General features: G+C 51.6%; 1 protein-coding gene across 1 annotated transcript; it reads right to left on the bottom strand.

Moving 5' to 3' along the window:
- Positions 1–8,993: 8,993 nt before the first annotated feature.
- DHX58 (DExH-box helicase 58) lies at positions 8,994–21,814 on the bottom strand. Its single transcript, XM_006264554.4, has 13 exons — positions 21,676–21,814; positions 21,061–21,262; positions 19,771–19,972; positions 18,294–18,484; positions 17,695–17,811; positions 17,260–17,386; positions 15,623–15,814; positions 14,839–15,095; positions 13,739–13,888; positions 12,911–13,072; positions 11,665–11,852; positions 10,977–11,073; positions 8,994–10,225 (listed from the first exon to the last, which is right to left on the bottom strand). Exons 2-13 carry the CDS (start codon positions 21,226–21,228, stop codon positions 10,055–10,057), a joined length of 2,022 nt encoding a protein of 673 aa, XP_006264616.1. The 5' UTR covers positions 21,229–21,262; positions 21,676–21,814; the 3' UTR covers positions 8,994–10,054.
- Positions 21,815–22,055: the final 241 nt, after the last annotated feature.

Raw genomic sequence — 22,055 nt, 5'->3', positions numbered from 1 at the left:
GCACTCCTCTGGACCTGCTGTTTCCCCACCCTCACGTCCAGTAGGAATCAGGGCCTGAGGAGTCAGGGACTGCACTCACCTGGCACCAAGTTTCAGGCCTGACCAAAGGTCAGCTTCAAATTCAGACACTCCTTTTTGTCCATATTGTCCCATCTGTGCATGACTGCATCACCCGTGCAGCTGTGAGAAGGTGCCTCTGTAAGGAAGAATCAATCCTGTAGACAGACCTTTTTCCCAATGAGGCATCAGTTTGCAGGCAGCCCTCAAATGTTTTCAGACACCAATGCAGGCACTGATTAGAGGCACCACCCATCCCCCAGAGGATGGCTGAAGGAACACATGATTTTACTACCTATTTTTCATTCTGCCAACTTGACCTAGGCATGGCTAGCACATAGTATGGATGCAGGAAGACTGACCTCTGCCCCACGTGCCTGCAAGCTACTAACTGCTCCCTGCCTACTCCAAAGTTTGCTCCAGAGGCAGATCCCCTAGTCAGGCAGTCTGGTGATCAATGGAAAAGCCTCTTGGCTCTCTCTCCTTGCAAGCTTGGGAAAGGCAGACAGTTTGTCACCACCACTCTGTCCTCCTCTGAAGGTCTCTCACCTGAATGTCACCTGGTACAAGAGAATCACAACCAGGGAAGCCCTTTGGGCAGTGGATACCAAATTCTGCATCCTTTCCAGCACATCCGCTAGAGAAGGAGCTTTATTAACATTTTCCAGTGAGGAGGATGTTCTGCCTGGATCTTCAGTGCCGTGCACCTTCTATGAGACTGGAAGAGCCTTGCATGGAGAAAAAGCAGCCATTCTGCCAAGCAAGTTTAACCTCAGGATGCTTGGAAATGCCACTTCAGCCTCCAGGAAGAAGTACCAGGGTTACTTTCCCTTTTCTGAACAAGCCATGACCTTGGGGAGAAATGCAGACAGACACCTCAGGTCATTCTTTGACTGTTAGATGCAAGAGTATTTTTAAAATGTAAATTTTCTTAAACCTCCTGCCCTGGTAACAGAAGCTCCTGGTTTCTTGATGAGGGGGTAACATTTTTGCCTTCACTCGAGTTGTACCAGGTCTCTGCCCACTGCTTGATCTGCCGGCCCCAGGGCCACCACACAGCTCATTCCGAGACAAACCTTTATCTATGCACCCTCATGGATCAGATCTCAATATGGCCCACCACAAGGCTTAAATCTACCATTTCCAGTTAGGATCTGACTATAGTCTCTCATTATAGTACATTAGCTCCTAAATGCCTTAGTCCTGTTGTGCTGGGAAATAGGCAAATGCACAGTGAAAGAGTCCCTGAACTGAAGAGCTGATGGTCAAAAGATACATGACAAAGGGCAAGAGGAGAAATTGAGGCCCAGTCACACACACATGGGCAGTCATGTAGCAGATCAATGGCAGAGCTGGGTATAAAAGTCTACCTCCAGAGTCCCAGTCCATTGTCCTACTCACTGTCCCCAATCAGGGACATCACCAGACATCAGGGCATCACCAGATATCAGGGCATCAGCAAATGGTAATGGCAGTAGTGGGAGGGAGGTATTCAAAAAAACCCAACAACTTGCCTATGCCAAAGAAAGACATAAGCCACTTACACCTAAAAAGATCCCCCTCCACCCATATGCAGTGCCCCATGCATCAAGACAATTCAGGACCTGAATATTCTACGCATAAACCAGGGCAATTTGAGCTTAGCAAAATGATCTGGGGTCCCAGTAGGAGGAGAAAAGCAGAGGAGGCCATCACAGCCCACAGAATGCCACAAATAACTCACACAGCCTCATTACCTACTTTCTGATGAGCAGGAATTTGGTTTCAAATTTCCCCCCAGGGCCAGCCGCACCTGAAACTGGACTCATTATGGCATGGGCCAGCCGTGTTCAAAGTCATAGGAAAGTGCCAGGTAAGTAAGTACATGTCCTTGATAACTCTCCTCTGCAGACAGTTGTCAACTATCAGGAACTGGGCTGGGCTGGACTAGTCCTGGCTCCCCCCATATGAATTGACTGTCACCAAGTCACCTTTGCACATGGATTCTGTGGCCACATCACCTCCTGGTCTGTCACTACATCTACAACACCTCCCCCCACCAATCTTTCTGGGTTAATTTATTTCCACTGCAACCCTCTGCCCTACTTCCTTTCCACTCCTGTTCCTTCCTCAGTAGGAAGGAATTGTCCACTTTATCCATGCTGCACCCATCACAGGCTCCTGGGAACCCTACACCTTCCCCTCCTCATGGCATTTCCTTATGCCAGGATGGAAGGAAATACCATCCTGGCATCCAAACCACCATTCCATGAGTCTGCACTGCATCAGGTCCCCTTGCGGTAGGACCTTGATGTTTGAAAGAGCTGCTTACACGCCTTAAGAAGTCAGAAACACTCAGCAAGGCAAACCCAGCTCACTGCTTCTGCAGCCAGTTTGTGCATCATCTTGAACAGTTGCTGTTCCACCACCACTGCTGGGGAACCAGGCGGAGCAGGAACCTGCCCAAGTCAGGGCATCTGAGCTAGAGCAGAACATCACCACATGGCCCAATGAGAAGCCACTCAAATTGCCTCTTCTCCCAACAATGATGTTAATTGCCCAAGATGCTAAGCCATCCCCAATCAGTATCCACCATCACCTGGGGCCACCTTCTTCCCCCAGCAAAGGGGCCTTGGATCTTGCTAAGGACAAAGCTCTGCAATGGGGCAAGCAGGCTTCAGCAGCAAAAGCTGCAGGGCCCTGCTTTGCTGACATGGGCATCCATCTTACAAAGATGTCCTAGGGCCCCAGCCAGTAGCAATCATGGAGGCATCTGCCCAATGGGTCTAGCAACCTGCCTCTTCCTGCCAGGATTATTATCCAACTGACCTCCCCACAGGGACTGGACACAAAGGGTGAGGACGTGTCACTGCCTGGTCCTGGGCCTGCTCCGGAGAGTGTATGAAGCTAATCCAAACCTGTCAAAGGAGGAATCTGGGAAGATGGCACTGAGGATATTTTGGAGTGACAGACTCCACTGACCTGGATCATAATGGGTTTAATGATGGAGGCTAAATGTGACTTAGCATGTACTTAAAAAAGCAGGAGGCATCCAGGAGCAGCTACTGATGGGCATTTGCTGAGGTCAGGGGGAAAAGATGCCACTGAGAAAATGTCCAAGGATATTTTTACCAGCTGTTCCGGCTACTGCAAGACCCTCACCCCTGCCCTGCCTGCACACTAGAGATGCTGGAAGCAAAGGGCTGTGATGACACACGGGAGCAGGGGCAAAGAGCCACAACAGCTGCATCCAGTAGCTGGACTAGAGGAGCTGCAGTTCTGGATGGTGTGGGGCTCAAAGAGAGGCTGGATTTGAGGCAGCAGGGGACAGAGCTGCAGAGGCACAGGCAATTATCTCCTGCTAAAAGTCACTGTTAGTGCCAAATGTGTGCATTTGAAAATCTCCCCCTGGACAGTCCCTGGCCACAGAGCTCTGGGCTGGGAGAGGCCTGTGCAGCAGGAAGGACGAGAGGAACAGACTTTACCCTCATAGAAGAGAACACAGAGTCGCATTGCCCCTCTGTGCCTGTACAACAACTCTGTGGAGATCACCGAAGTCGCAAGCTGGCAGCTCCCAAGAGCATTGTTTGTTCTGCCGTGTGCTAGGACAGTGCATCCAAAGGAGCTGTTTGTTCAGCAGTGCACTAGGACAGCACACCGATGCTGGACTAGCTGAATGGTGCCGCTGCCGGGCCAGAAAGCAGAGACAGCACACATTTCCCCAGCTCCTCTTCAACCCACATTTTCTCAACCTGCTACTGATCTACACAGTTAGTGCCACACAGTTAGGGCTCAGAGCCATTCCCAAACTGCATACCTGGTTACATAGGGCTGTAGCAGAGATTCTCACATCCACCTGTGTGCAGCTCTGCTCTGGGGTGTGGGGAGCATCTCCCATCTTCTTGGGAGATGAGAGCACAGATGAGGCTTTCCATGGTCCAGATGCTGCAGAGGAACAAAGACACCAGTGTAACACCCACACACATTTGTACTGTGTATGGCAGAGTGTGTGCCTTTGGTTGCCGCGTACTATGTTTTTTCTGTATTCATCTTTTGATTTTCTCTTTCCTTTTCTCCTCTGGCCTGTTGCTGAGGAGAAAACATGCATTTTGGCCATGTGGGGAAGATGGCCCCTGTTATTCTGGCCATGTGCATAGCACGTGGAAAGCTGGGGCCTTGTATTCAGGTAAAATCATTTGACCTGATTGGCCTGGGGAAGCGAAGACTTTTTTGGCAGATTGGTTAAGAGAGAGACTGGAGTGTGACACTCCCTGACTGCACAAGGCTACAGAAAAGGAGAAGTCAGATGTCGTGTTAAGGGATATAAGGTCAGCTAGGTTGATTTGGGGAAGGAGGAGATGCTGCCAGGGACTGCTGAAGAGCGAAGTCCCCTCCAAGAGGAGAAGAAATCTGCAGTTAGACAAAGGGGGAACTCAGGTAGGGGAGAGAGAGAGGAGGAGGGAGAATTGTCCCAGTGTTTGGAAAACCTCTCTTCTTCTTTTCTTCCCCCTTTCCTGAGGTTGGACGGGACTAATACAGGGGAGGAGAGCATTGATTCTTTGGTTTGGCTGGCCAGGAATTAAGTCTGGCAGTTTTTAAACAAGTTTGAAACCTGGGAGTTTCTAATTCTGCCAGCTTTGGGAGGGGGTTAAAATTTGTAACCTTCTGCTCCCACTGGAGCTGTGACCCAGACTACCTGCAGCCCAGGCCTAGAGGGTAGGCTTGACTTTCCCCACTTCGCTTCTTTTGACAGTCCTTGGCTCCAGCCAAACTGTGTCATTGGGCCAGCTGTAGCCAGTAATCAACTTGGCTCCCTTTTGAGTTTGCCATGCAGTTTCTGTCTCAGCAGGCCATGTAATCCAGCCCAGAAATTTTGGGGTGGGGGTGGTATGCTGGCCAGAGGTGCAGCCACCCCCCACCCCAACATCCTCTCTGTGGGAGCAAAAATTGGGCTCTACCACTTCTCCAGGAGTGACAAGGGGCCCCGTGCACTGCAACCAAACCACTGACCACAAGCAGATAAACCCCAATCATAGGATAGCTCCGGTGTGGGCCCTGGAACTGACCCTTTGGGGAGCCCCCGGTCCCAGACTGGCCTGGGCTGGGGTGAAGTCTCTCTAAAGAGGTTCCACCTAGGAACTGTAGTTGTAGAGACACTGTTTATATTGTGTTTAAGGTTTTGGGTTTTTTTATAATAAATTTGTATTTGTTTGGTTTATACTGCTTGCAAGAATGGGGATTTTTACCACATGGAATACCCCAGTCAAATTTAGTGCTCCCAGATTTCTGGGTGGGGGCTTGAGGCCCTGGTATACTTCATTCAGTACCCCAAAATGTGGATCTGGCCCTTCTTGCTGCCAGCTAGGCTACACAAGGAATGAGCCGAGAGGCAGCTGGTGTGAGCACCAGGGCGTTCTTGGCACCATTTGACTACGAGTGAGGTTGTAAGGAGGCAGATGACTCGCCCTTTAATCCAGTGAAGCAATGAGCATTTGCCTAGTGCTGCATTTGCCAGGCCTTGCTGGGTCCCTCCATTAAGGTGCCCTGCTTTATACTAGGGGAAGAATGGTTACAGAGACCATGGCTCTCACTTGCATTGTACAGGAGGCAAGAGTCATACAGACAGAGTCCAGGGTATGAGAGAGAAACCCACTAGAGATGCAGTGAAGGACAGAGCCCCCAGATGGGGAGAAGCCAGGGCAGGAAGAGGGGTGAGAGAAGTGGAAGCCTGCCGTGGGGCATGGACAGCGAAAGCTGAAGAGAAGAAGCCAGGTGTCAACTGGAAGAGGCTTCTAATTCTTGCCTCCCACTGCAATGCTTCCTCCTCCCCTGGCAATGCCTCAGCCTGGGTTCCCAGTGCTGGGAAACTTTTCATGCTGTTTTCCACCAATTGGAGCAAACAGAAGGATAGCAAAAGCCCCTCACCTCAGAATGCATGTGTAAAATAAGCTCCCGGACCAGGACAGGGGTTACATCCCCTAACCCCCCCCCCCCCCAAGGTCTACCTGCTAAACACAACTCTCAGAGGGCGCATCTACACTGGTGACGGTTCTGTGACAGGCCAAGACTCAGCTCACTGTGCAGACTGGGGCTTTTAACGCCCCCTTCCCCCAAGTCACACAGGCACCTGTGACAAGCCCAGACTTGGCTTTGTGCAGAGACTGGAGCTTTTAACAACAGAGGGCTGTGGTTTGATCCCTGCTGCACTGGCTCTGATGCTGTGGTACCCCATAGCCATCTCAGCTGACTTGGAGAAAGACTACAGCTGAAGTCAAGACCTTTTCATCAGCCAATGCCAGCTGCAAGCCACAGGGCGGTCTTGTAAGAGCTGCCACATCCTGGAAAGCCAGGCAGGGCTGTCTTCTGTTGCCAAGAGCCAAGGGCCTTGGCTCAAGTCTGACCACAGTACAGGTGGAACAAGGCAGGGCTGCATGGCCCAGAGCCTGAGGGAGGGTGGAGCAGTCCCAAGAGGACATTTACACAGTAGACATTCATTTAACTGGAGCCAGTCTTCTCCATGAGGAGCAGGCTGGACCGAAGGCAGCTCTGAGACAGGGAGGGAGCACACTAGGTGTCACAAGGAGGCCTCTGTTCATTCAGAGTTTGCTGTTTTCATCTGAAAGCAGGTCCCAGACTTGGGGCAGGTTTTAGGCTGTAACAGGATCAGGTTAGACGTCCCCATCCTTTTCTAACCGGACAGGAGTACCATGTTTTACAAAGCAAGCCCAGCACTGCTCCCCAGCCACAGCCTCTGGGAGGGAGCCAACACATAGGTTAACAAACTGGGTAGAGGAGCTGACTGCTGGCAGGGACCTCCCTCTAGTGATACAGCACAGAACTGCAGAGCCAGACTGCCAAAAAAAAAAAAAAAAAAAAAAAAAAAAATCAGACACAGAGGGGACATTTGCATCAGTATATAGTCCCCCCATAGAGAGGCCAAGCTGGTGCCACTTTCCCTGGTGTTGCTGCCCATACAAGCCCTGCTGTAGGCCATTAAAATGAATCCACAGCAGAGGTTTGTAACACTGTCTACAGGGTTACAAAGATTCCCTCCCACAGGCAGACTCAGCACACTACCTTCCCCTAAAGATCGCTGCATCAATACAGAGTTTTGCATCCCCCCTTAGCACATTACAGACCTGAAGGGAAATGCAGATCCAGCTCAGACACTCAGGGGCAGCAAGGTACACAGAAGCACTGGGCTAAGCAAGGTCTGCACCCATTTCAGTTCCAGTGAGTCCCACAAAAGGCACAGGTGCTCCTGCTAAAGCCACTGGTTCTGCAGACATGGTAGCCTCAAACCCTTACTTTGTTGCTGTGCCCATTGTAACAAGACAAAATCTTGCTAACCAGAGACACTACCACAAATCCTAACTTTGCTGCAAATCAACCCACCTCACTAAGGCACAAGCAAGCTACTGCTATAGGCTTGTTTGGAGCATGGCATACATGGGAGGCACCATGGGCAGAGATGGAGGAATCATCGCATCCAAGGCACACCTGTGGCTGCCATTCCCGGGAGGTAAGTTAAAGGGCCAGCATTATTTGATCACACAGCTGCAATTAATGGTGGCTCTACCACAGAGGGAATAGTCAGGGTGATGGCCATTTGGGACCGTTTAAGGCGGGAGAGACTGGGCTGCAATGGGGTGGAGGTTTCTTTACAGCAGTTTGTTGTCCGATGATGCTTAAAATAAATAGCTGGCATATGGTATGGGTTTAGAAGGTTTCTTTGAAGCACTATGCCACCAACCACAAGCTGATGCTCATTAAGTCTCAAGAGCTTTGCCTTAGTCCTTAGCTATTGCCAGAGCACTTGAGGCTGCCTAGACCAGTGTCTATTGTGTCTGGACCAGTGATTCTCAGCCAGGGTGATGCCTTGAGAGTCTCTCAGGGGTGTTACTCAATATTAGCACTGTTAGGTGTGCAAACGTAACTCATAAGATAAACACAATGATTTCAAAGAGAAATCCATGGTGTTAAAAATCATTCTAACCTGTTCTGGCCTTTCTTAGTTTTTTTGCAAGAGAAGATTCACTCCATTATTTTGCTGTAGTTAAGAATCAAGTGAAAACTAAGAGCTGACATTTTCTATGGAGTGCCTTGAATCTAAAAAGAATGAGAATCACTGGTCTAGACCGAATTCATTGGCTTCTGACCTGTGAAATAAAAAAGAAGTTCAGTGCATAAAAATCTTTGTAAATTTGCTGTAGGCCTCTCCAAGCTGCCATGAGTGCAGTCTTCTTTTGCCCTAATGACACTGATGAAGCTTGCTGAATGTGTACAGGCTACCACTGTGACTGGGTTTCAAGCCAGCTTTTCTGCATCTCCAACCTTGACCATGCTGGCTCTTTAATCTCCTGCCAGAAGGGCAGAGCACCAGCTTTGCAACTTTGAAGTGGATGAAGTGAACTCTATAATGTGTGTTTTCCAAACAATGCTGTAAGTCAGGTTGGTTGCTCTGCTCAGAGTCTAAGCCATGGCCGCTCCATGGCCATAGTTTGTTGATGGGTCATGTCACCCATTTGTATGGCTTCTATGTCAGCTGTTCTCAGGTGCTATAATGTGGCTGGACATGACTGCACATTGTAGGCTGGTGGGGTGGATATCTGGGATCTCTCGGAGTCTCTCTTTTTACTAGGGCTATAGTGAGACAGTCACAGCATACACCCTTTGATCTCAGAGAAACTCTGCAAATATGAAGTCTAAGGCCACGCACCTAAAAGACCCGGAGTGCTCATGAGCTGCTAAGAAACCAGCCTCAAAAACTTGCTGGCCAATCCAAATAGCATTTTATGGGAACTAGGAAGTCTCACCCAATGCTAGATTTATGCATCTTAAACAACAAAGATTTAGCATAGGAAACTTGAAAGGTGTGTGCTAGTGGGAAGGACCACCCTGTGTCAAAATCTGTGAGAGAATAAATCACACTTGTGAAATGAATGAAGCTGACAGCATTCATTTGTGCCAAGCTCAAGCAGAATTTTTATTGTTTCTCAATTAACAGCAGTGAAGCTGATGCTAGAGAAGAAGTCCCAGGCAGAAGGGAAACACAATTCATATGAAATTATGCAAACCTTGGCTTCTCTCCCATGGCTTGGCATAGGCTGCCATGCTGGCTGGTGCTGTGGAGAGCAGAGGGGATGACGGTTTTGTGAGCTGGTTCCATGCTGCTGCAACTGTCACTGGCTGAATAGAAGAAAAAAGTTGCTTGTGTGCATGGCACAGAGTCACTGTGAGCAGGGACCATGTGTGGGGAGATCCAGGGGAGGGTTATGGTGGGAGGGAGATAGAAAGCCTTTCTGCAAGCAAATTTAACCTCCTACTTGACCCACAGTGGGTAGTTCTCCTCATTTGATGTGGGGGGAAACCAAGGCAAAGAGGGAATGAGTGCTGTGAGGTCACAGTGACCCAGTGGGTGAACTGGGCATAGGTCCCAGCAGTCCTGAGTACCTGTGCTGTGCTCTGGCCACAAGACTGGGTCCCTCCTCAGCAATGAGTATGGTGGGGAAGCTGAGGATGATAAGATCTTGTGGAAGGTAGGTGACATTTTACAGTGAGTTGCTGGTTGGCCAGCACAAATCTCTTCCCACAAAGCTATCTTCACTAGGAGATAGTGACAGATGTTGGAATGTCACTGTCTTACGCTAAGCCTGGTCTTCAATGGAGGCAATATCTGTGTGGGTGCTAGGGAAGCCCAACAGCGCAAAGTCATCTGCAGGACTGGAGCCTCAGAGAGGGTGAGAGCACATGAGTGCTCACATTTAAGGAGCCCCTACCCTTCCAGCAGTCTGTCTCTGGCAGCTGCCTGGGTAATGCTCAGCCTGTAGAGGACAGAGTAGGCCAGAGATGGAAAGGGGAGGATTAAGGTACTTCAGTGGTACAAAATGCTGGTTTCTGCAGTCCAAGGCCAGAAGACATGCTCCCCACTGCCATCCCAAGGGCTGGTCTAGGCTGCCTTATCACCACTGGAGGGTGGTGGAGGCTGGAACAGTCAGTCCCCTGAGCCCCTTGGAAATTAGTCATTCAGGCTTTGGCAATATTCCACATAGTCAAAGTCCTTGATAACAAAAGTGACCTTGCTCCATTTCTTGTATTTTTTCCTCATGTCTGGCGTCTCCACCACAAAGTTTTCGATGGAGAGGTTAGGCAGCTTTACGCTCCGGAAAATCATCTCCATGCCCCACGCCTGCAGAAACAATGAGGGTTATGTCATATGCCACAGACAGAGTTTATTGCTGACAGCAAAGAGTCACTCCCCCCTGCCCCACCTCAGCAAGGCAAGGGTGAAGAATCTGATCCAAGTTCCAAACCTTAGGTTTGATTCCTAGTTCATAATTTGTGGGCATTTTTATTTCAAGGGAGGCGAGCATGTATATTTTGCAAGCCTGTACACACACACCCCTCAGATCCAATTGGTAGAAGCTGAAGTCAGACAAATTCAAATGAAAAATGAGTTGCCCACTTTAAGCAAGGCTAATTCATGACTGGAGCAGTTGCTAACATTTCCAGTTCTTGGGATTTCATATCTTATACACTATTGAAGACCCCACCTATCACTTAAAAGTAATTCTGTTTCTATCATGTGTAGAGAAAGCTGGGACATGATGCAACCCCCTAATGGCACAGAGAACCACGATATCTGAATTTTGGGAGCTGGCAGCACTTGTGAATCCATCCCATCCCTTATGGATCAGAGGGCTTGGGGTCCTTAAATCTACTTGTCTTTCTAGAACAGCCCATTTTTCTGGGGTCACTGACGTTCACAGGAAAGGAGAGTAATCGCTCACAATGCAGAAGCCTCTGGGTATGACCTTCTGTCCTGTCTTATGCAGACAAGGGGATCCCATTGCTTCCTTAGCTTTAATTATAGACAAGAACCTGACCAACCCATGAACCACCTTGCCCAGACCCGCTGGGGTTTCTAAATGGTCACCCACCTGGCCACATTTCCTACAGCTGATGATGCTCCCTGGCTTCCAGTCCTTGAAGGTCCGGGGAATCTCCACTGGGTTGTTTGATGCCCTGTAGTAATGCCTGCGGGAAAGGCACAAAGAGCTGCTGCAGTGAGGAGCTGGCATGAGGGTGTGGGGGTGCTGTGATCACATGGGATTCACAGGGGAGCTGTCACCTAGAAAGAGGAGCCCCCCTCTCACTGCCCCTGCCAGTGTAGGGGACAATTCAAGGCACGTGTACCTCCAAGCAGCACCCTAATTCTATCCCCAGAGCAGCCAGACATAAAATCGAGCCTAATGGGGTCAACAGTGAACTCCTGGTGCTTAGCAAGGTGGAGAGGACCTGAAGCCTCAGCTGAAAACGTGTGGTACCCAGTGGAGAGAGAGCAGGGAAGGGAAAGGGAAGCAGCTGTTTGCTGGATGCCAAGGGCAAGAGGGCATGTAACATGTCAATACTGGCAAGTTTCCTCAGATGCCCTCTCTCAGCCTGGTGAGCACTGGCTGGTGAACTGACTCACCCTCCCTTCCAGCTTGAGCTGGGAGCCCAGGGGCAGTGTGACATAGGATGAAATGTGTGGTACCCCCTGGGAACACGGGAGCTACTGCCTGCAGCTCTGACTGAAGGGAAGCCTCTGCTCGCTGGTTCCCTCCAATTCCCATGCCAGGCCCTCACTTGAAGTATGGGTTGATGTTGACACGGTGCATCTTCTCCACGATGCGCAAGTCACTGCCATGGCACACGGCTTCGTTGCAATGGAGGCAGTAGAAGCAGACAGTGTCTGGGTCATGCAGCTGCTGCTTCTGAACACGGTCCACCTTCATGATCTGGCTAATGATGGCTGCTTTCTGCAGCTCCCCGATCTGGAGAAGGAGGAAGGGCAGGAGAAGGAGGAAGGGCAGTTAAGCTGGGATGCAACAGACACCAAATTGTAGAGACATGGCTGACAGTGAGGGATTTGAGGCTCACCTAGCCACAAGCAGACAACAAGAGACAGTCACAGAGAGCTACACAGCCCCAGTGAGAGACACATGCACCATAAGAGACTTAGAGAGACAGCCACACACATGCAGCCTTGTGGCAAGAGACAAAGCCACAGGTACAGCTCCCAAGTTCCTCTTTCCCTCCCCAGCACTGTCTAAACCAGAGGTTCTCAACCTTTTTTAGCATCAAGGCACCCCCAGGAAAATGTCAGCTTTCACTATATTTTTGACTACTGAAAAATAACAGAGCAATTCTTCTGCTGCTAAAAACACAGAGAGATGACAACAAAGCAGAATGTTTGATACATTGTGGATTCCTATTTGAAATCTCTAGGTTTATCTTTAGAATCATATGTAGGTTGAACACGTCAGTGATAATATTGTGTGGCATCCCATGGCACCCTTAAACAGATCTCATGCCACCCTGGTTGGGAATCACAGGTCTAACCCTCCCACCTGGGAACTGCTGCTGCTATTCCCAAAGGCTGGGGCAGGGATGCTTCATCCCTTGTTAACATAAACCATGGAGAATCCAAGCAGTATTGCTAGAGACTGAGGATAATGCAGCACTGAGGTCTAGGAGCCCCAAAGAAACAAGCTAGCACCTAGGGGCTGCCCTTCTGCCCCAAAAGGTACAAATACCAGTGAGACAGGACAGGAAATAGTGGGCTGAAATGGCAGTAAGGCACATGTAGGTTGGATCTGAGAAAGAACCGTCTAGCCAGGAGGGTGGTTTTGCACTGGAAAAAACTGCTTAGAAGGAATGTGGAAGAGCAGACTAGACAAAAACTTTGCTGAGCTGGTTTAGACAGGGATGAGCCTGCCTTGAGCAGGAGATGGACTACATATACATGCCCCTTGTAGCCCTGTTTCACTCCATCTCTACCAGAAGCTGCTGGGCCCCTGTGGTCCTGGCAGTACACCTAGCCTCTACTCACCTGGTGCTGGTACTCCTGCTCAGGCATGGCCTGCACGTCCTTGATGGCTCGGGTCATGAGCATTTCTAGTGTCTCATTGAGCTGCTCTCGGGAGACCTCTTTACTGTTGGCTTTAGCCAAGACAGAGTAAGTGCTGTTCTCAGCTCGGGCACGACCCCTGGCCTGTACAAACAGGAACAAACTTAGCCAGTTCACATCTAACATCTCTGTCCAGGGGCTACCAACAAAGGAGCCTGTGGTGAAGGTGCTCCCTCTCACCCATGCTGAGAAGCAGGTCCTGGGAGAGATTTCTGATACCCCCTGGCAAGTGATGAGTGATGCCACTTGGTGTGTGCGACTCATCTTGCTGAACCGCTCCCTTGAGGGCTGGGGGATACTGCCTGGTTGTCCATGTTGGGGACACACATGCTGCACATATGCTCACCCACAGCATCTCTGAACCCTAACCTGCTCACAGAGCAGAGCAAGGGGTCCAGGCTCCTCAGCTTCTCTGTGCTCCCCAGTCACAGGAACAGCACCCCTCTCCAATATACCAGAGCATCTTTTAGAGAAGGGTTGGCTCAGAGCAGCGTGGCCAAGGTCAGGTGTGGATGCGTGAGGCATCAGGACCTGCATGTCCCTCACTAAGAGACTACTGGGATGGGACCTGGGGAGTGGACAGCCTTCCCTCCAGCACTGAGGCAAGGGAAAAGCCCCCACCAGCCCAGGGAGCTGATACAGATGCAACACCATGGTGCTTGGTGGGACTGCTTACGCACAATTAGGGGAGAGCCCAGAGGGCAGAGTCCACCCAGTCCCAGGCCCAGGCTGGGCAGAGAGCCTGGCTACCTGCATCATGGCGATCTCATTGGTCATCAGCCCGTAGCGAACCACAACGTTGCATTCGGGGATATCCAGGCCCTCCTCAGCCACGCTGGTTGAGAAGAGAAGGTTGATGTCTCCCTTGCGGAAATTCTTGATCACATCCATCTGCTCATTCTGCAAAGTGAGAGGGGCAAAGCCTTAGGCAGTTCCTCCATCATGCCCCCACTGTGGGGACCAGCTCTGGTACCACAGGGCTCTGCAGCTCCATCACTCTTTCCCCCTCCTGCCTGGCAGATAGGTGAAAGCACAGCATGGCACCTGGGAAAGACATGGCCTAGGATAGGGATGGATTGAAGCTGTGGCTCTGCAGGGTCATCTGTCACTACTGGATGAAAACTGCTGACTATTCCCTCTGCCGCACAGTTCTCCCTGCTTCTTCTTGCTCACCAAGTAAGACCCCAGGCAGGGCCATCCGGGGGGGGGGGGTGGAATTGGGGTGACCGCTCCAGGCCCCGCACTTTGGGGTGCCTCACAAAGCAGTGCAGCAACTCTGTGCTACTGCTGGCACATCTGACCACTCTGTACCCCACCCCCTGAATCCATCACTGAATCCGGCACATCTGACCGCTCACCACCCTACCCCACCCCACCACTGAATCTGTGGCCAGCTTCCTCACGTCTGGGGGTAGGGCCCTGCACAGGCTGATTTGCCCCAGGCCCCACACCCTGCTTGGGTCATCTCTGATCCCAGGCTTATGAAGGTATGGTTAGAGCAGTGTTGGGACTCAGGGCTGCTGAACTGGACAGGAGGTGGGGGGCATAGGAATTAAGAGTCCTGGGTTCTGTTCTAGACGCAAGCAGCAATCGGCATCTAGTAGGTTACAGCATGGGAAGTGGACTCATGGGCTCTCTTCCTAGCTCCATCAGTGCCCTGCTGTCCAGGAGCAAGCCACTTCCTTCTCTGTGCCTCAGTTTCTCCCTCTAAAGTGACACTAACCCTGACTCTCCCTGGGGAAGCCTGTCTGAACACAGCCTCCAGAGCCATGGCTAAGAAGGGACAGGGAAGCTCCCAGCAAAGGACACAGATGACCTTGCCTCCTGTACTGGCCCCATCAGCCCCTTACCTGTGTCATGTGCTTGGTTTGATTGCTGTAACCAGCCCCAGTCAGGACAGCAGCCTTAATCCCCAGCTGTGTGAGCGACGGCATTCCCTGGATCCACTTGTGCAGGGCATGGGCACTCTGGCGGGTCTTGGTGAAGATGATGCCACGGGAGCTGTCCAAGGCCTGGAACTGGTCCTGCAGGATCTTCTCCAGCTTGCTTAGCTTGGGGTTCTCATACTCCAGGTTTCTGGCCAATGCCAAGAGGGTGCTCTTGTTCTCTGTGACACAGCACACTGGCATATGAGCCCCTGAACTCTGGACCAAAGAGCCTGGTGCCCATTTACAACATCCCACTACCCCCAGTTGATAATGGGGTTTGAACCCCTGGATGTTCAGCATTCAGATCTGCTGCCTGGTAGAAGAGCCACTTTGTTGATGGCAGGTATAAGTTCTTACCCTCTCATGTATGCTCCCTTCCCCCATGCCCACATGCTAGACTAGCACAAATGCTTTTCAGTGTGCTCTTTCAAGTAATATATAGCTGTCTCCCAGGACAGCCTAGGCACCAGCATGCTCTCTTGAGACATGCCATGAGGGGCAGCATGGCCCAGCAGGTAAGACTACTGGACTGGGATGCAAGAGATGTGACAGGGTCTATTTCTGACTCTTCCACCCAGCCACTGGGTGACTTTGCTATGTCACATAACCTCTCTGTCTCTCTGTTTGCAAGGAAGTTCTCTGGCCTGGGCTATGCAGAAGGTCAGACCCCTGTTGTGGACTGTTCAGAGGCAGGCCCATCCCTTACCATCAAACAAGGTCATGAGGAAGTGCCAAATTACATCTGGCAGAAACTTCATCGCCTTTTCCTGTTGGTAGAATTCATCCAGGTAGTTGACAGCGTCGACCATGCGCACGGTGTCATTGATCAGCAGGGCATCATTGTACTTCCGCAGGTGCATGGCACACAGTCTTGTCTTACGACAAAATGACTCAGCCCCTGGGGACACGGGGAACAGAACCATTGAAACAAATGCCTAGGGCTGCTGGCACCTGACAGCATCACTGATACCCCAAGTAAACTGGGCCTAGTGGGGAGTCAGGACTCCTGCGTTTTATTCCGGCCGTGAGGAGGAGGGTGAGATCTAGTAGGTTACAGAAAGGGGGGCTGGAAGTCAGGACTCTGAGTTTCTATCTGGGAGGAAAGTAGAATCTAGTAGACACCTAGCAGGTGGAGCTCGGAGCTGGAAGGAAGGACTCCTGGGTTCTATTCAGGGGAGGAAAATGAGCGTCAAGACCCGGTCAGAATAGTGGGATTTCACATCCACTTTCCCCAGGCATCAGGCAGCCAGGAGTCAGGCTCTGCTGAGAAATTATTATTTTGCCAATAGTTTCTTTGCAGAAAAGTGCAGTTTGTAATTGACTGAATCTATTCACAAATTTGGGACTGATCCAAAAGTATAAAAAGTAAATAAATAAATAAATAAAAGGAGGGAAAAATGGGAAAAGTCAAAATATTTTGTTTCCTTCATTTAGAAATTGAGCTGGAACTATTGAAAAAACCCAAAAGGTTAAAAATGTTCACAAATGAATTGTTTGTTTGATCCAAAAAGGTTTCTTTAGCTTCTGATTTTAGCACAACACTACTCCCCGTCAAGTGTCTGACCCTCCAGAGGAGTGGGAGCCAATCTTTTTTGGCAAACATGTCACAAATTAGGCCTGCACCTTCCCCAAGTGCCACTCTGATCCCCTTTCCCTGCATGATCTGCTGATTTGCTTTCTGCCCTATCTGCTGATGTGCTGCCTATCCCTTCCCTGAGCTGCCAGGTGCCACATACAGAGGCTGCCCGTGTCACTAGTGGTACATGTGTGCTGCAGCTTGTCTACCCCAGCTCTAGAAAATTGCTCTGTGCCTCTACCCTGCCTCCAGCAGGGACCCATAGCTGAGCGAGTAGGCTGAATGTAGGATTCCAGTCTCTTATATCCAGTGGTTTTGGCACCCCCTTGACCTCATTTCATGGAGCCCAGCTGCTTTTATATCAGCTATTGTTATTATTACAGTAGGGTCTGGGGGCACCACCTGGAATTGGGGCCCCATTCTGTGTGGTGTTGCATGGACACATAACAAGGGACAGCTTTCGACCACAAGATCGCTCATTGTAAGAAAGCAAGGCAAAGTGAGGGTCATGGCCCCATTTGATAGATGAGGAAACTGAGGCACCAGGCAATGACAGGACTTACCCAGAGTCAGTGGCAGGGCTGGGAACTGAACCCCTATCTCCTGAATCCCAGCCCAGTGTCTTAGCCACAAACCTCACCTTCCTCGGGGCTCTTAGTTCCAGGTTTCCATGTATCCCCCCATGCCCCACCAATGTGTTATGCCCTCTGTGAGTTCCTCCTCTCCAGGCAAGGGGAGCACCCCCTGCACTGGCACTATCTCCTCACCTGTCTTCTCCAGCAGGACAACTTGCTGCTCATAGGTCTGGGTGCCAAAGTCCTGAGACACACTGGGAACATTCAGCTTCTGGTGGATCTGGGCCATCAGCTCCTTCAGCTTCCTGCCAAAGGGGTCCTAGGAAAGTAAGCAGTGGCGGGGGAGAATGAAGAGCACAGCTTCCAGTGGAGCAGGGGGCTTCTGCCCTGGGTTCCCCCAGCTGCTTGATGCCGAGCTGCAGGCTGAGAGTAGGATGGCTCCATCCTGGCTCTGTCAGCACCCCAAGACACTGGACAGAGGTGAGAAGAGATGAAGGCCTGGACTTTGCCTTCCTCAGGAACAGAGCCCAAGCGGTTTACTCAGAAGAGGTCTCTCTCCCTTCTGCCTGTGGAGCCCCCTCCCCTTCGGAGGCGGGCAGCCCCCACTCCTAGTCAGCAGGCGCTTACCTGGGTTCTCTCATGGGGTATGTCATACTGCTTCTTGGGCTGTGGGACGCAAGCCTCCAGATGTGAGTGGTGTTTCTGGGATGACATAATCTTAGCAGTGTCCAGGTTGGCACAGATCTGAAAAAGTTAAATGCCCCCCAACCGCACAGAGATGGGTAAACCATATGCCGCGTCAGCTCCTTTGGCAGCTTGCTCCCTGCCACAAGACCCCAGGGCACCAAAGCAGTCCAGGGGCAGAAGGCCAAGCCCCATAAGTGCAGCAAACTACCCCCAAGAAAGCCTTACTGCTCCTGGGGGAATGGGGGGATCCCAGCCAGGCACCTGCAGGTTTTCACCCCCTCCTGCCAGATGGAGCAACACAGCAGCTCAGTGACACCTTCACCTCCCACGACTGAAGTCTCAAGTGTGTAAGATGACTGGGAGGCTAGCACATGCTGGGCATGGCCCTGCATCTTCCTCTGAGACTTCCCTCAATAGCCAAGAGACCAGGCAGTACAAACTCCACACGCAATGCAAGGAGGTGCCAGGGGCACCCACGGCCCTCTCACTATAGCCCTCCCACAGTGGGGGTGGGAAAGCATGGGGCCTGCTCTACTCACCTGCAAAATGTGGTCTTTGGCTCCCTTGAAGGATAAGGCCCCTCCTGTGCCGGGTGAGGCAGTGAGGCCCAGGATCTGCGGCAGGTTCTGCTGCCCACTGAGCTTGCGCTGGAGGTAATCCTGCATGATCTTGTTGTAGACAGACTCTTTGTGGGTATGGTGGCACTCGTCAATCACCAGCAGGGAGAAGTCTGCATGGGGATGAGCCAGGCTGAAGAGTGGTGCTAGCCAGAGGCATGGGTTCAATCCCCAGCTCTGCCACAGACTCCCCATGTGACCTTGGGTGAATCACTTAACTATTCAGAGCCTCTGTTCCCCAACTGTATCATGGGGGTAACAGCTCTGGGGAAGAGCAATTCACCTGTGATTCTGAAGCTCAGAGACCATGAATATGGGAGATGTGTCAAGAGCTGTTTCAGAGGGCTGGTTCTGCCAGGGACTGGTGCTGCTCTGAGAAATAAGCAGCAGCAGCCAGGGGGTGAGAAAGATAGTGGGGTACAGGGGGATACATGGAAACCTGCAACTAAGCCCCCTCAACACTTTGGAGGGCTCCACATAAGCATACTCCACTGTAAACAGCTCCTGTAAATAGTTTCATAAGTGGAACGCCCTTATGCCCTTTCCACCCTCGGTGCAGATGGCAGTCTAGGCCTGACAGCTTGCCACAGAGACCACTCTGTTTGGCTCCCCACTGCATTATGTCTATTTTAATTGAGTGTGCTGTCCCCAGGTTAATATTACATTATGTTTAAGTTAATTGAGTGTGTGTTGTCCCCAGGTTTTTGTGCATGTGGCTGTCTGGGCCTGAGGAAAAAGAATGAGGTCCTGTGAGAGCAGGAGGAGAAAATAGGCTAGTCCCAAGGAGGACAGAGTAGAGAGTAAGGGAGGTCTCAGGGCAACACAGAAAGGAGGAGAGAAAGGACTAGTCTCAGAGAGGACAGAACAGAGTTTGAGGTGGGACAGAGGCAGCTTCAGTGGCACCATGCAGACTCTTTAGTTGGAGCTGAGCAGTCTGCTGTGCGGTCTGGGACATTGGCACTCTGACCCCATTGCATTTTGAAGAAGAAAACACCCCCTTCCTGGGAGCTGACCAGAAAGGAGCTCTGGGAGGTGGGGGAGCTATGGATCACCAGGGAAGCCAGGGACAGAGAGGAGCCATGGTCCTGAGCCAGAGGCTTGCCCCTCAAGAAGCTATGCCAGGACAAGCTTCAGGGAGTCAGTCCTCTCAGAAAAGGGAGACTAGATAAGGCAATTCCTTGGGGAGTCCTTGGGCAGAGCTTCCTCTCAAAGATGGCTTGATTCCGTGACAGGTGGTGACAATAGTGGGATACTCCCACCCTCCCAAACCCCTCCCTCACCACCCAGGATCTGGCTAAGTTTCCCCAGTACTCAGGTCCTCATCTGGCATCAGTCAGCTTTGATTTGACAGAGCTGGTGGGACCCATCTTTGCTGCAGCCCCATGTGCCAGGCACCCACCTGTCAGCTCCACATGCATCTCCTCCTCCGAGCTGGACAGGGCGTTGTGCAGGATCTGTGCCGTGCAGATCACAACGTGGTTGTTCTTCACCACGTGGGAGAAGATAAATTTCTGGTCACTGTCGCCACTGATGGGGGTGACCTGGAAGGAGCTCCTGAGCACCCCAAATTCCTTGCTGAAGTGCTGATCCACCAGATGCACCTGCCAGCCAAATCCCACAGACTTATAAGCAATAGCCCGTGGGCCAGAGTAGAGCCCGGGGAGCCAGCCCCGACCTGAGTTACCCTGCAGGTCAACAGCCCCTTTTGCTCCACAGACACAGACAGACAAGCCATTCCCATGCTGAGACAGAGGATACTTGTACATTCAGCATCCAACCCAAGGGTTAGCCTTAAAACTCTGCCCTCCAGTCACATGGAAACATCTCTGGTGCTGGCTCAGCGGTTCTGTGAGTCCAAGCTTGCAGACCCAGGCAGGGGCGGTGGGTCGGGAGCGTGTAAAACCCAGTCTCTACTTTTAACTGTGGCTGGAACTTGCCTATATTGCTTAAATCCTCCGAGTCCTCCAGTGCCTTCCAACAGGGCAGACAAGTCCTCTCAGAACTGAATGGGAAATACTCCTAGTGTCTCCACACAAAGAACCAAACCCAGCAAGGTTTGAACCCAAACCTCTGCCTTTGCTGGCAGTCGAGTTAACAAGAGTAACCCCATGGGGATAGCAGTGGTGGCAGGCAGGGGGGAATGAGAGGGAAAAGGATGAGGGAATTATTACTTCCTTCAGGGACTTAAATAAAGTCCCTGACTCCTGTTCCCGTGGCACTGACTGAAAGGGAGTGCACCCCTCTGCATCTTCCCCCGGCTGCAGCTTCCAGAGACATCTGGAATGAGGCACGAGGCATGTGGTGTACGCAGCTAAAGGCTCTGGGCGCTCCTGCAGCCCCTGTGCGAACAGATCTCCCCTCCAAGGCTGGACCCAATGGATCCAAGACACTGTCACCCACTTCAGTGGGGGTGCCTGGCATGCTGTGCACAGCTCACAAAGCTGAGAGTGAGAGGGCTCCAGGCCCATGGGGGTCCCCAATACAAAGAGCAGACCTGGTAGCTAGTCAGGCCTGGCTCATACAGCAGGACACCAGCTCCATCGTGTGTCTCTCTTGCACCCTGCACTCGCTCCTGCCTTCCTGCACAGGGAGCTGGTGATGGGAGCTCACCTCCTAGCTGTATTGGTCGAATCCCCTCACCCCGTCTCACCCCTGGTGTGAACTAGCCCTACCCCAATTCCAGCCATACCTTGTTCACAAGCACGGCCACCTTGGCCCGAGCCCTGGTCTCCAGGTGCCTCTTGCAGACGTATACAGCTGCTCGGGTTTTCCCCGCACCTGTGGGCAGCCAGATGATGATGTTCTGGCCCTCCAGGGCAGGCATGATCACCTCCCACTGATAGTCGTACAGGTCCATGTGAGCAGACACTGGTGATCTGTGGGGGATGAGCCTGGGGAGGGGGCACAGCTGGGATCAGCACTGATCTAGGACCCTGACCCCAGCTCCCCATCTTTCCCCCCCTTCACAGCTTCCAGTACACCCACATCCCCACCCTCTGGCCTCCCCCAGCCCTTGTAGTCTCCTAAGCAGCTGAGCAGGCAGATGCTGTCCCTCCAGCCCCACCCTAATACTGATGCTACAGCGACATCTTCAAGCACTGAGCTTCTTGTAAGCCTCCCCCAGGTGTCAGCTGGGAGGTCCTTGTCTGCAGAGGGCACTCAGCTGATGGCAGTCACCCAGGCAATGGGTAGGGAAGGACAGGGACAAAAGGAGGTTGGTGCTTCTCCCCTTCCTCTAAGGCACCTCTCTGCATGAAATCACCCAAGGGGGGAGCCCAGATCCCAGTGCAGCCCACACACCTACCTTTGCAAGGGCTTCAGACAGTTGCCTCTGCTGTTGTTCAAGACAAGTCTCCAGCACCAAGACACTATTGCTTTTTAAACTTCAATCCAGAAATCGAAACTCAAAACGGCAACTTTCCTTTCTGGGAGCCCCATCAAGGAGGCTCTTGATGGCTGCAGATTCAGCACTTTGCAGAGCCTGAGCACTGAGCCTTTAGGCACATAGTCTCTTCTCTTAGGGTCAGGCCACACTGCTTGCACTCCAGCTGGGATCACTGGAGTCTCTACAGACTCCTGACTCCCTGCGGTTCAGTGGTACACTCTTTGTCTGCCACCCATGAGACCCACGTTCAATGTGCAGCTACAGCCATAGAGGCACTGAATGTCTGGACTCAATGTGGC

Source organism: Alligator mississippiensis, chromosome 4 (assembly GCF_030867095.1).
Source record: "Alligator mississippiensis isolate rAllMis1 chromosome 4, rAllMis1, whole genome shotgun sequence".
NCBI lineage: Eukaryota > Metazoa > Chordata > Crocodylia > Alligatoridae > Alligator > Alligator mississippiensis.
The sequence above is the reverse complement of the archived record's forward strand: the minus strand, read 5'-3'. Positions and strand labels throughout refer to the sequence as shown.

Coding starts and splice junctions, on each gene's coding strand:
- DHX58 (XM_006264554.4), bottom strand. CDS start 21,228: ATGGACCTGTACGACTATCAGTGGGAGGTGATCATGCCTGCCCTGGAG. Junction 15,096..15,622: donor CCTCATGACCTTGTTTGATG/GTAAGGGATGGG, acceptor GCTGTGTCACAG/AGAACAAGAGCACCCTCTTG. Junction 13,889..14,838: donor AAACCAAGCACATGACACAG/GTAAGGGGCTGA, acceptor CTCACTTTGCAG/AATGAGCAGATGGATGTGAT.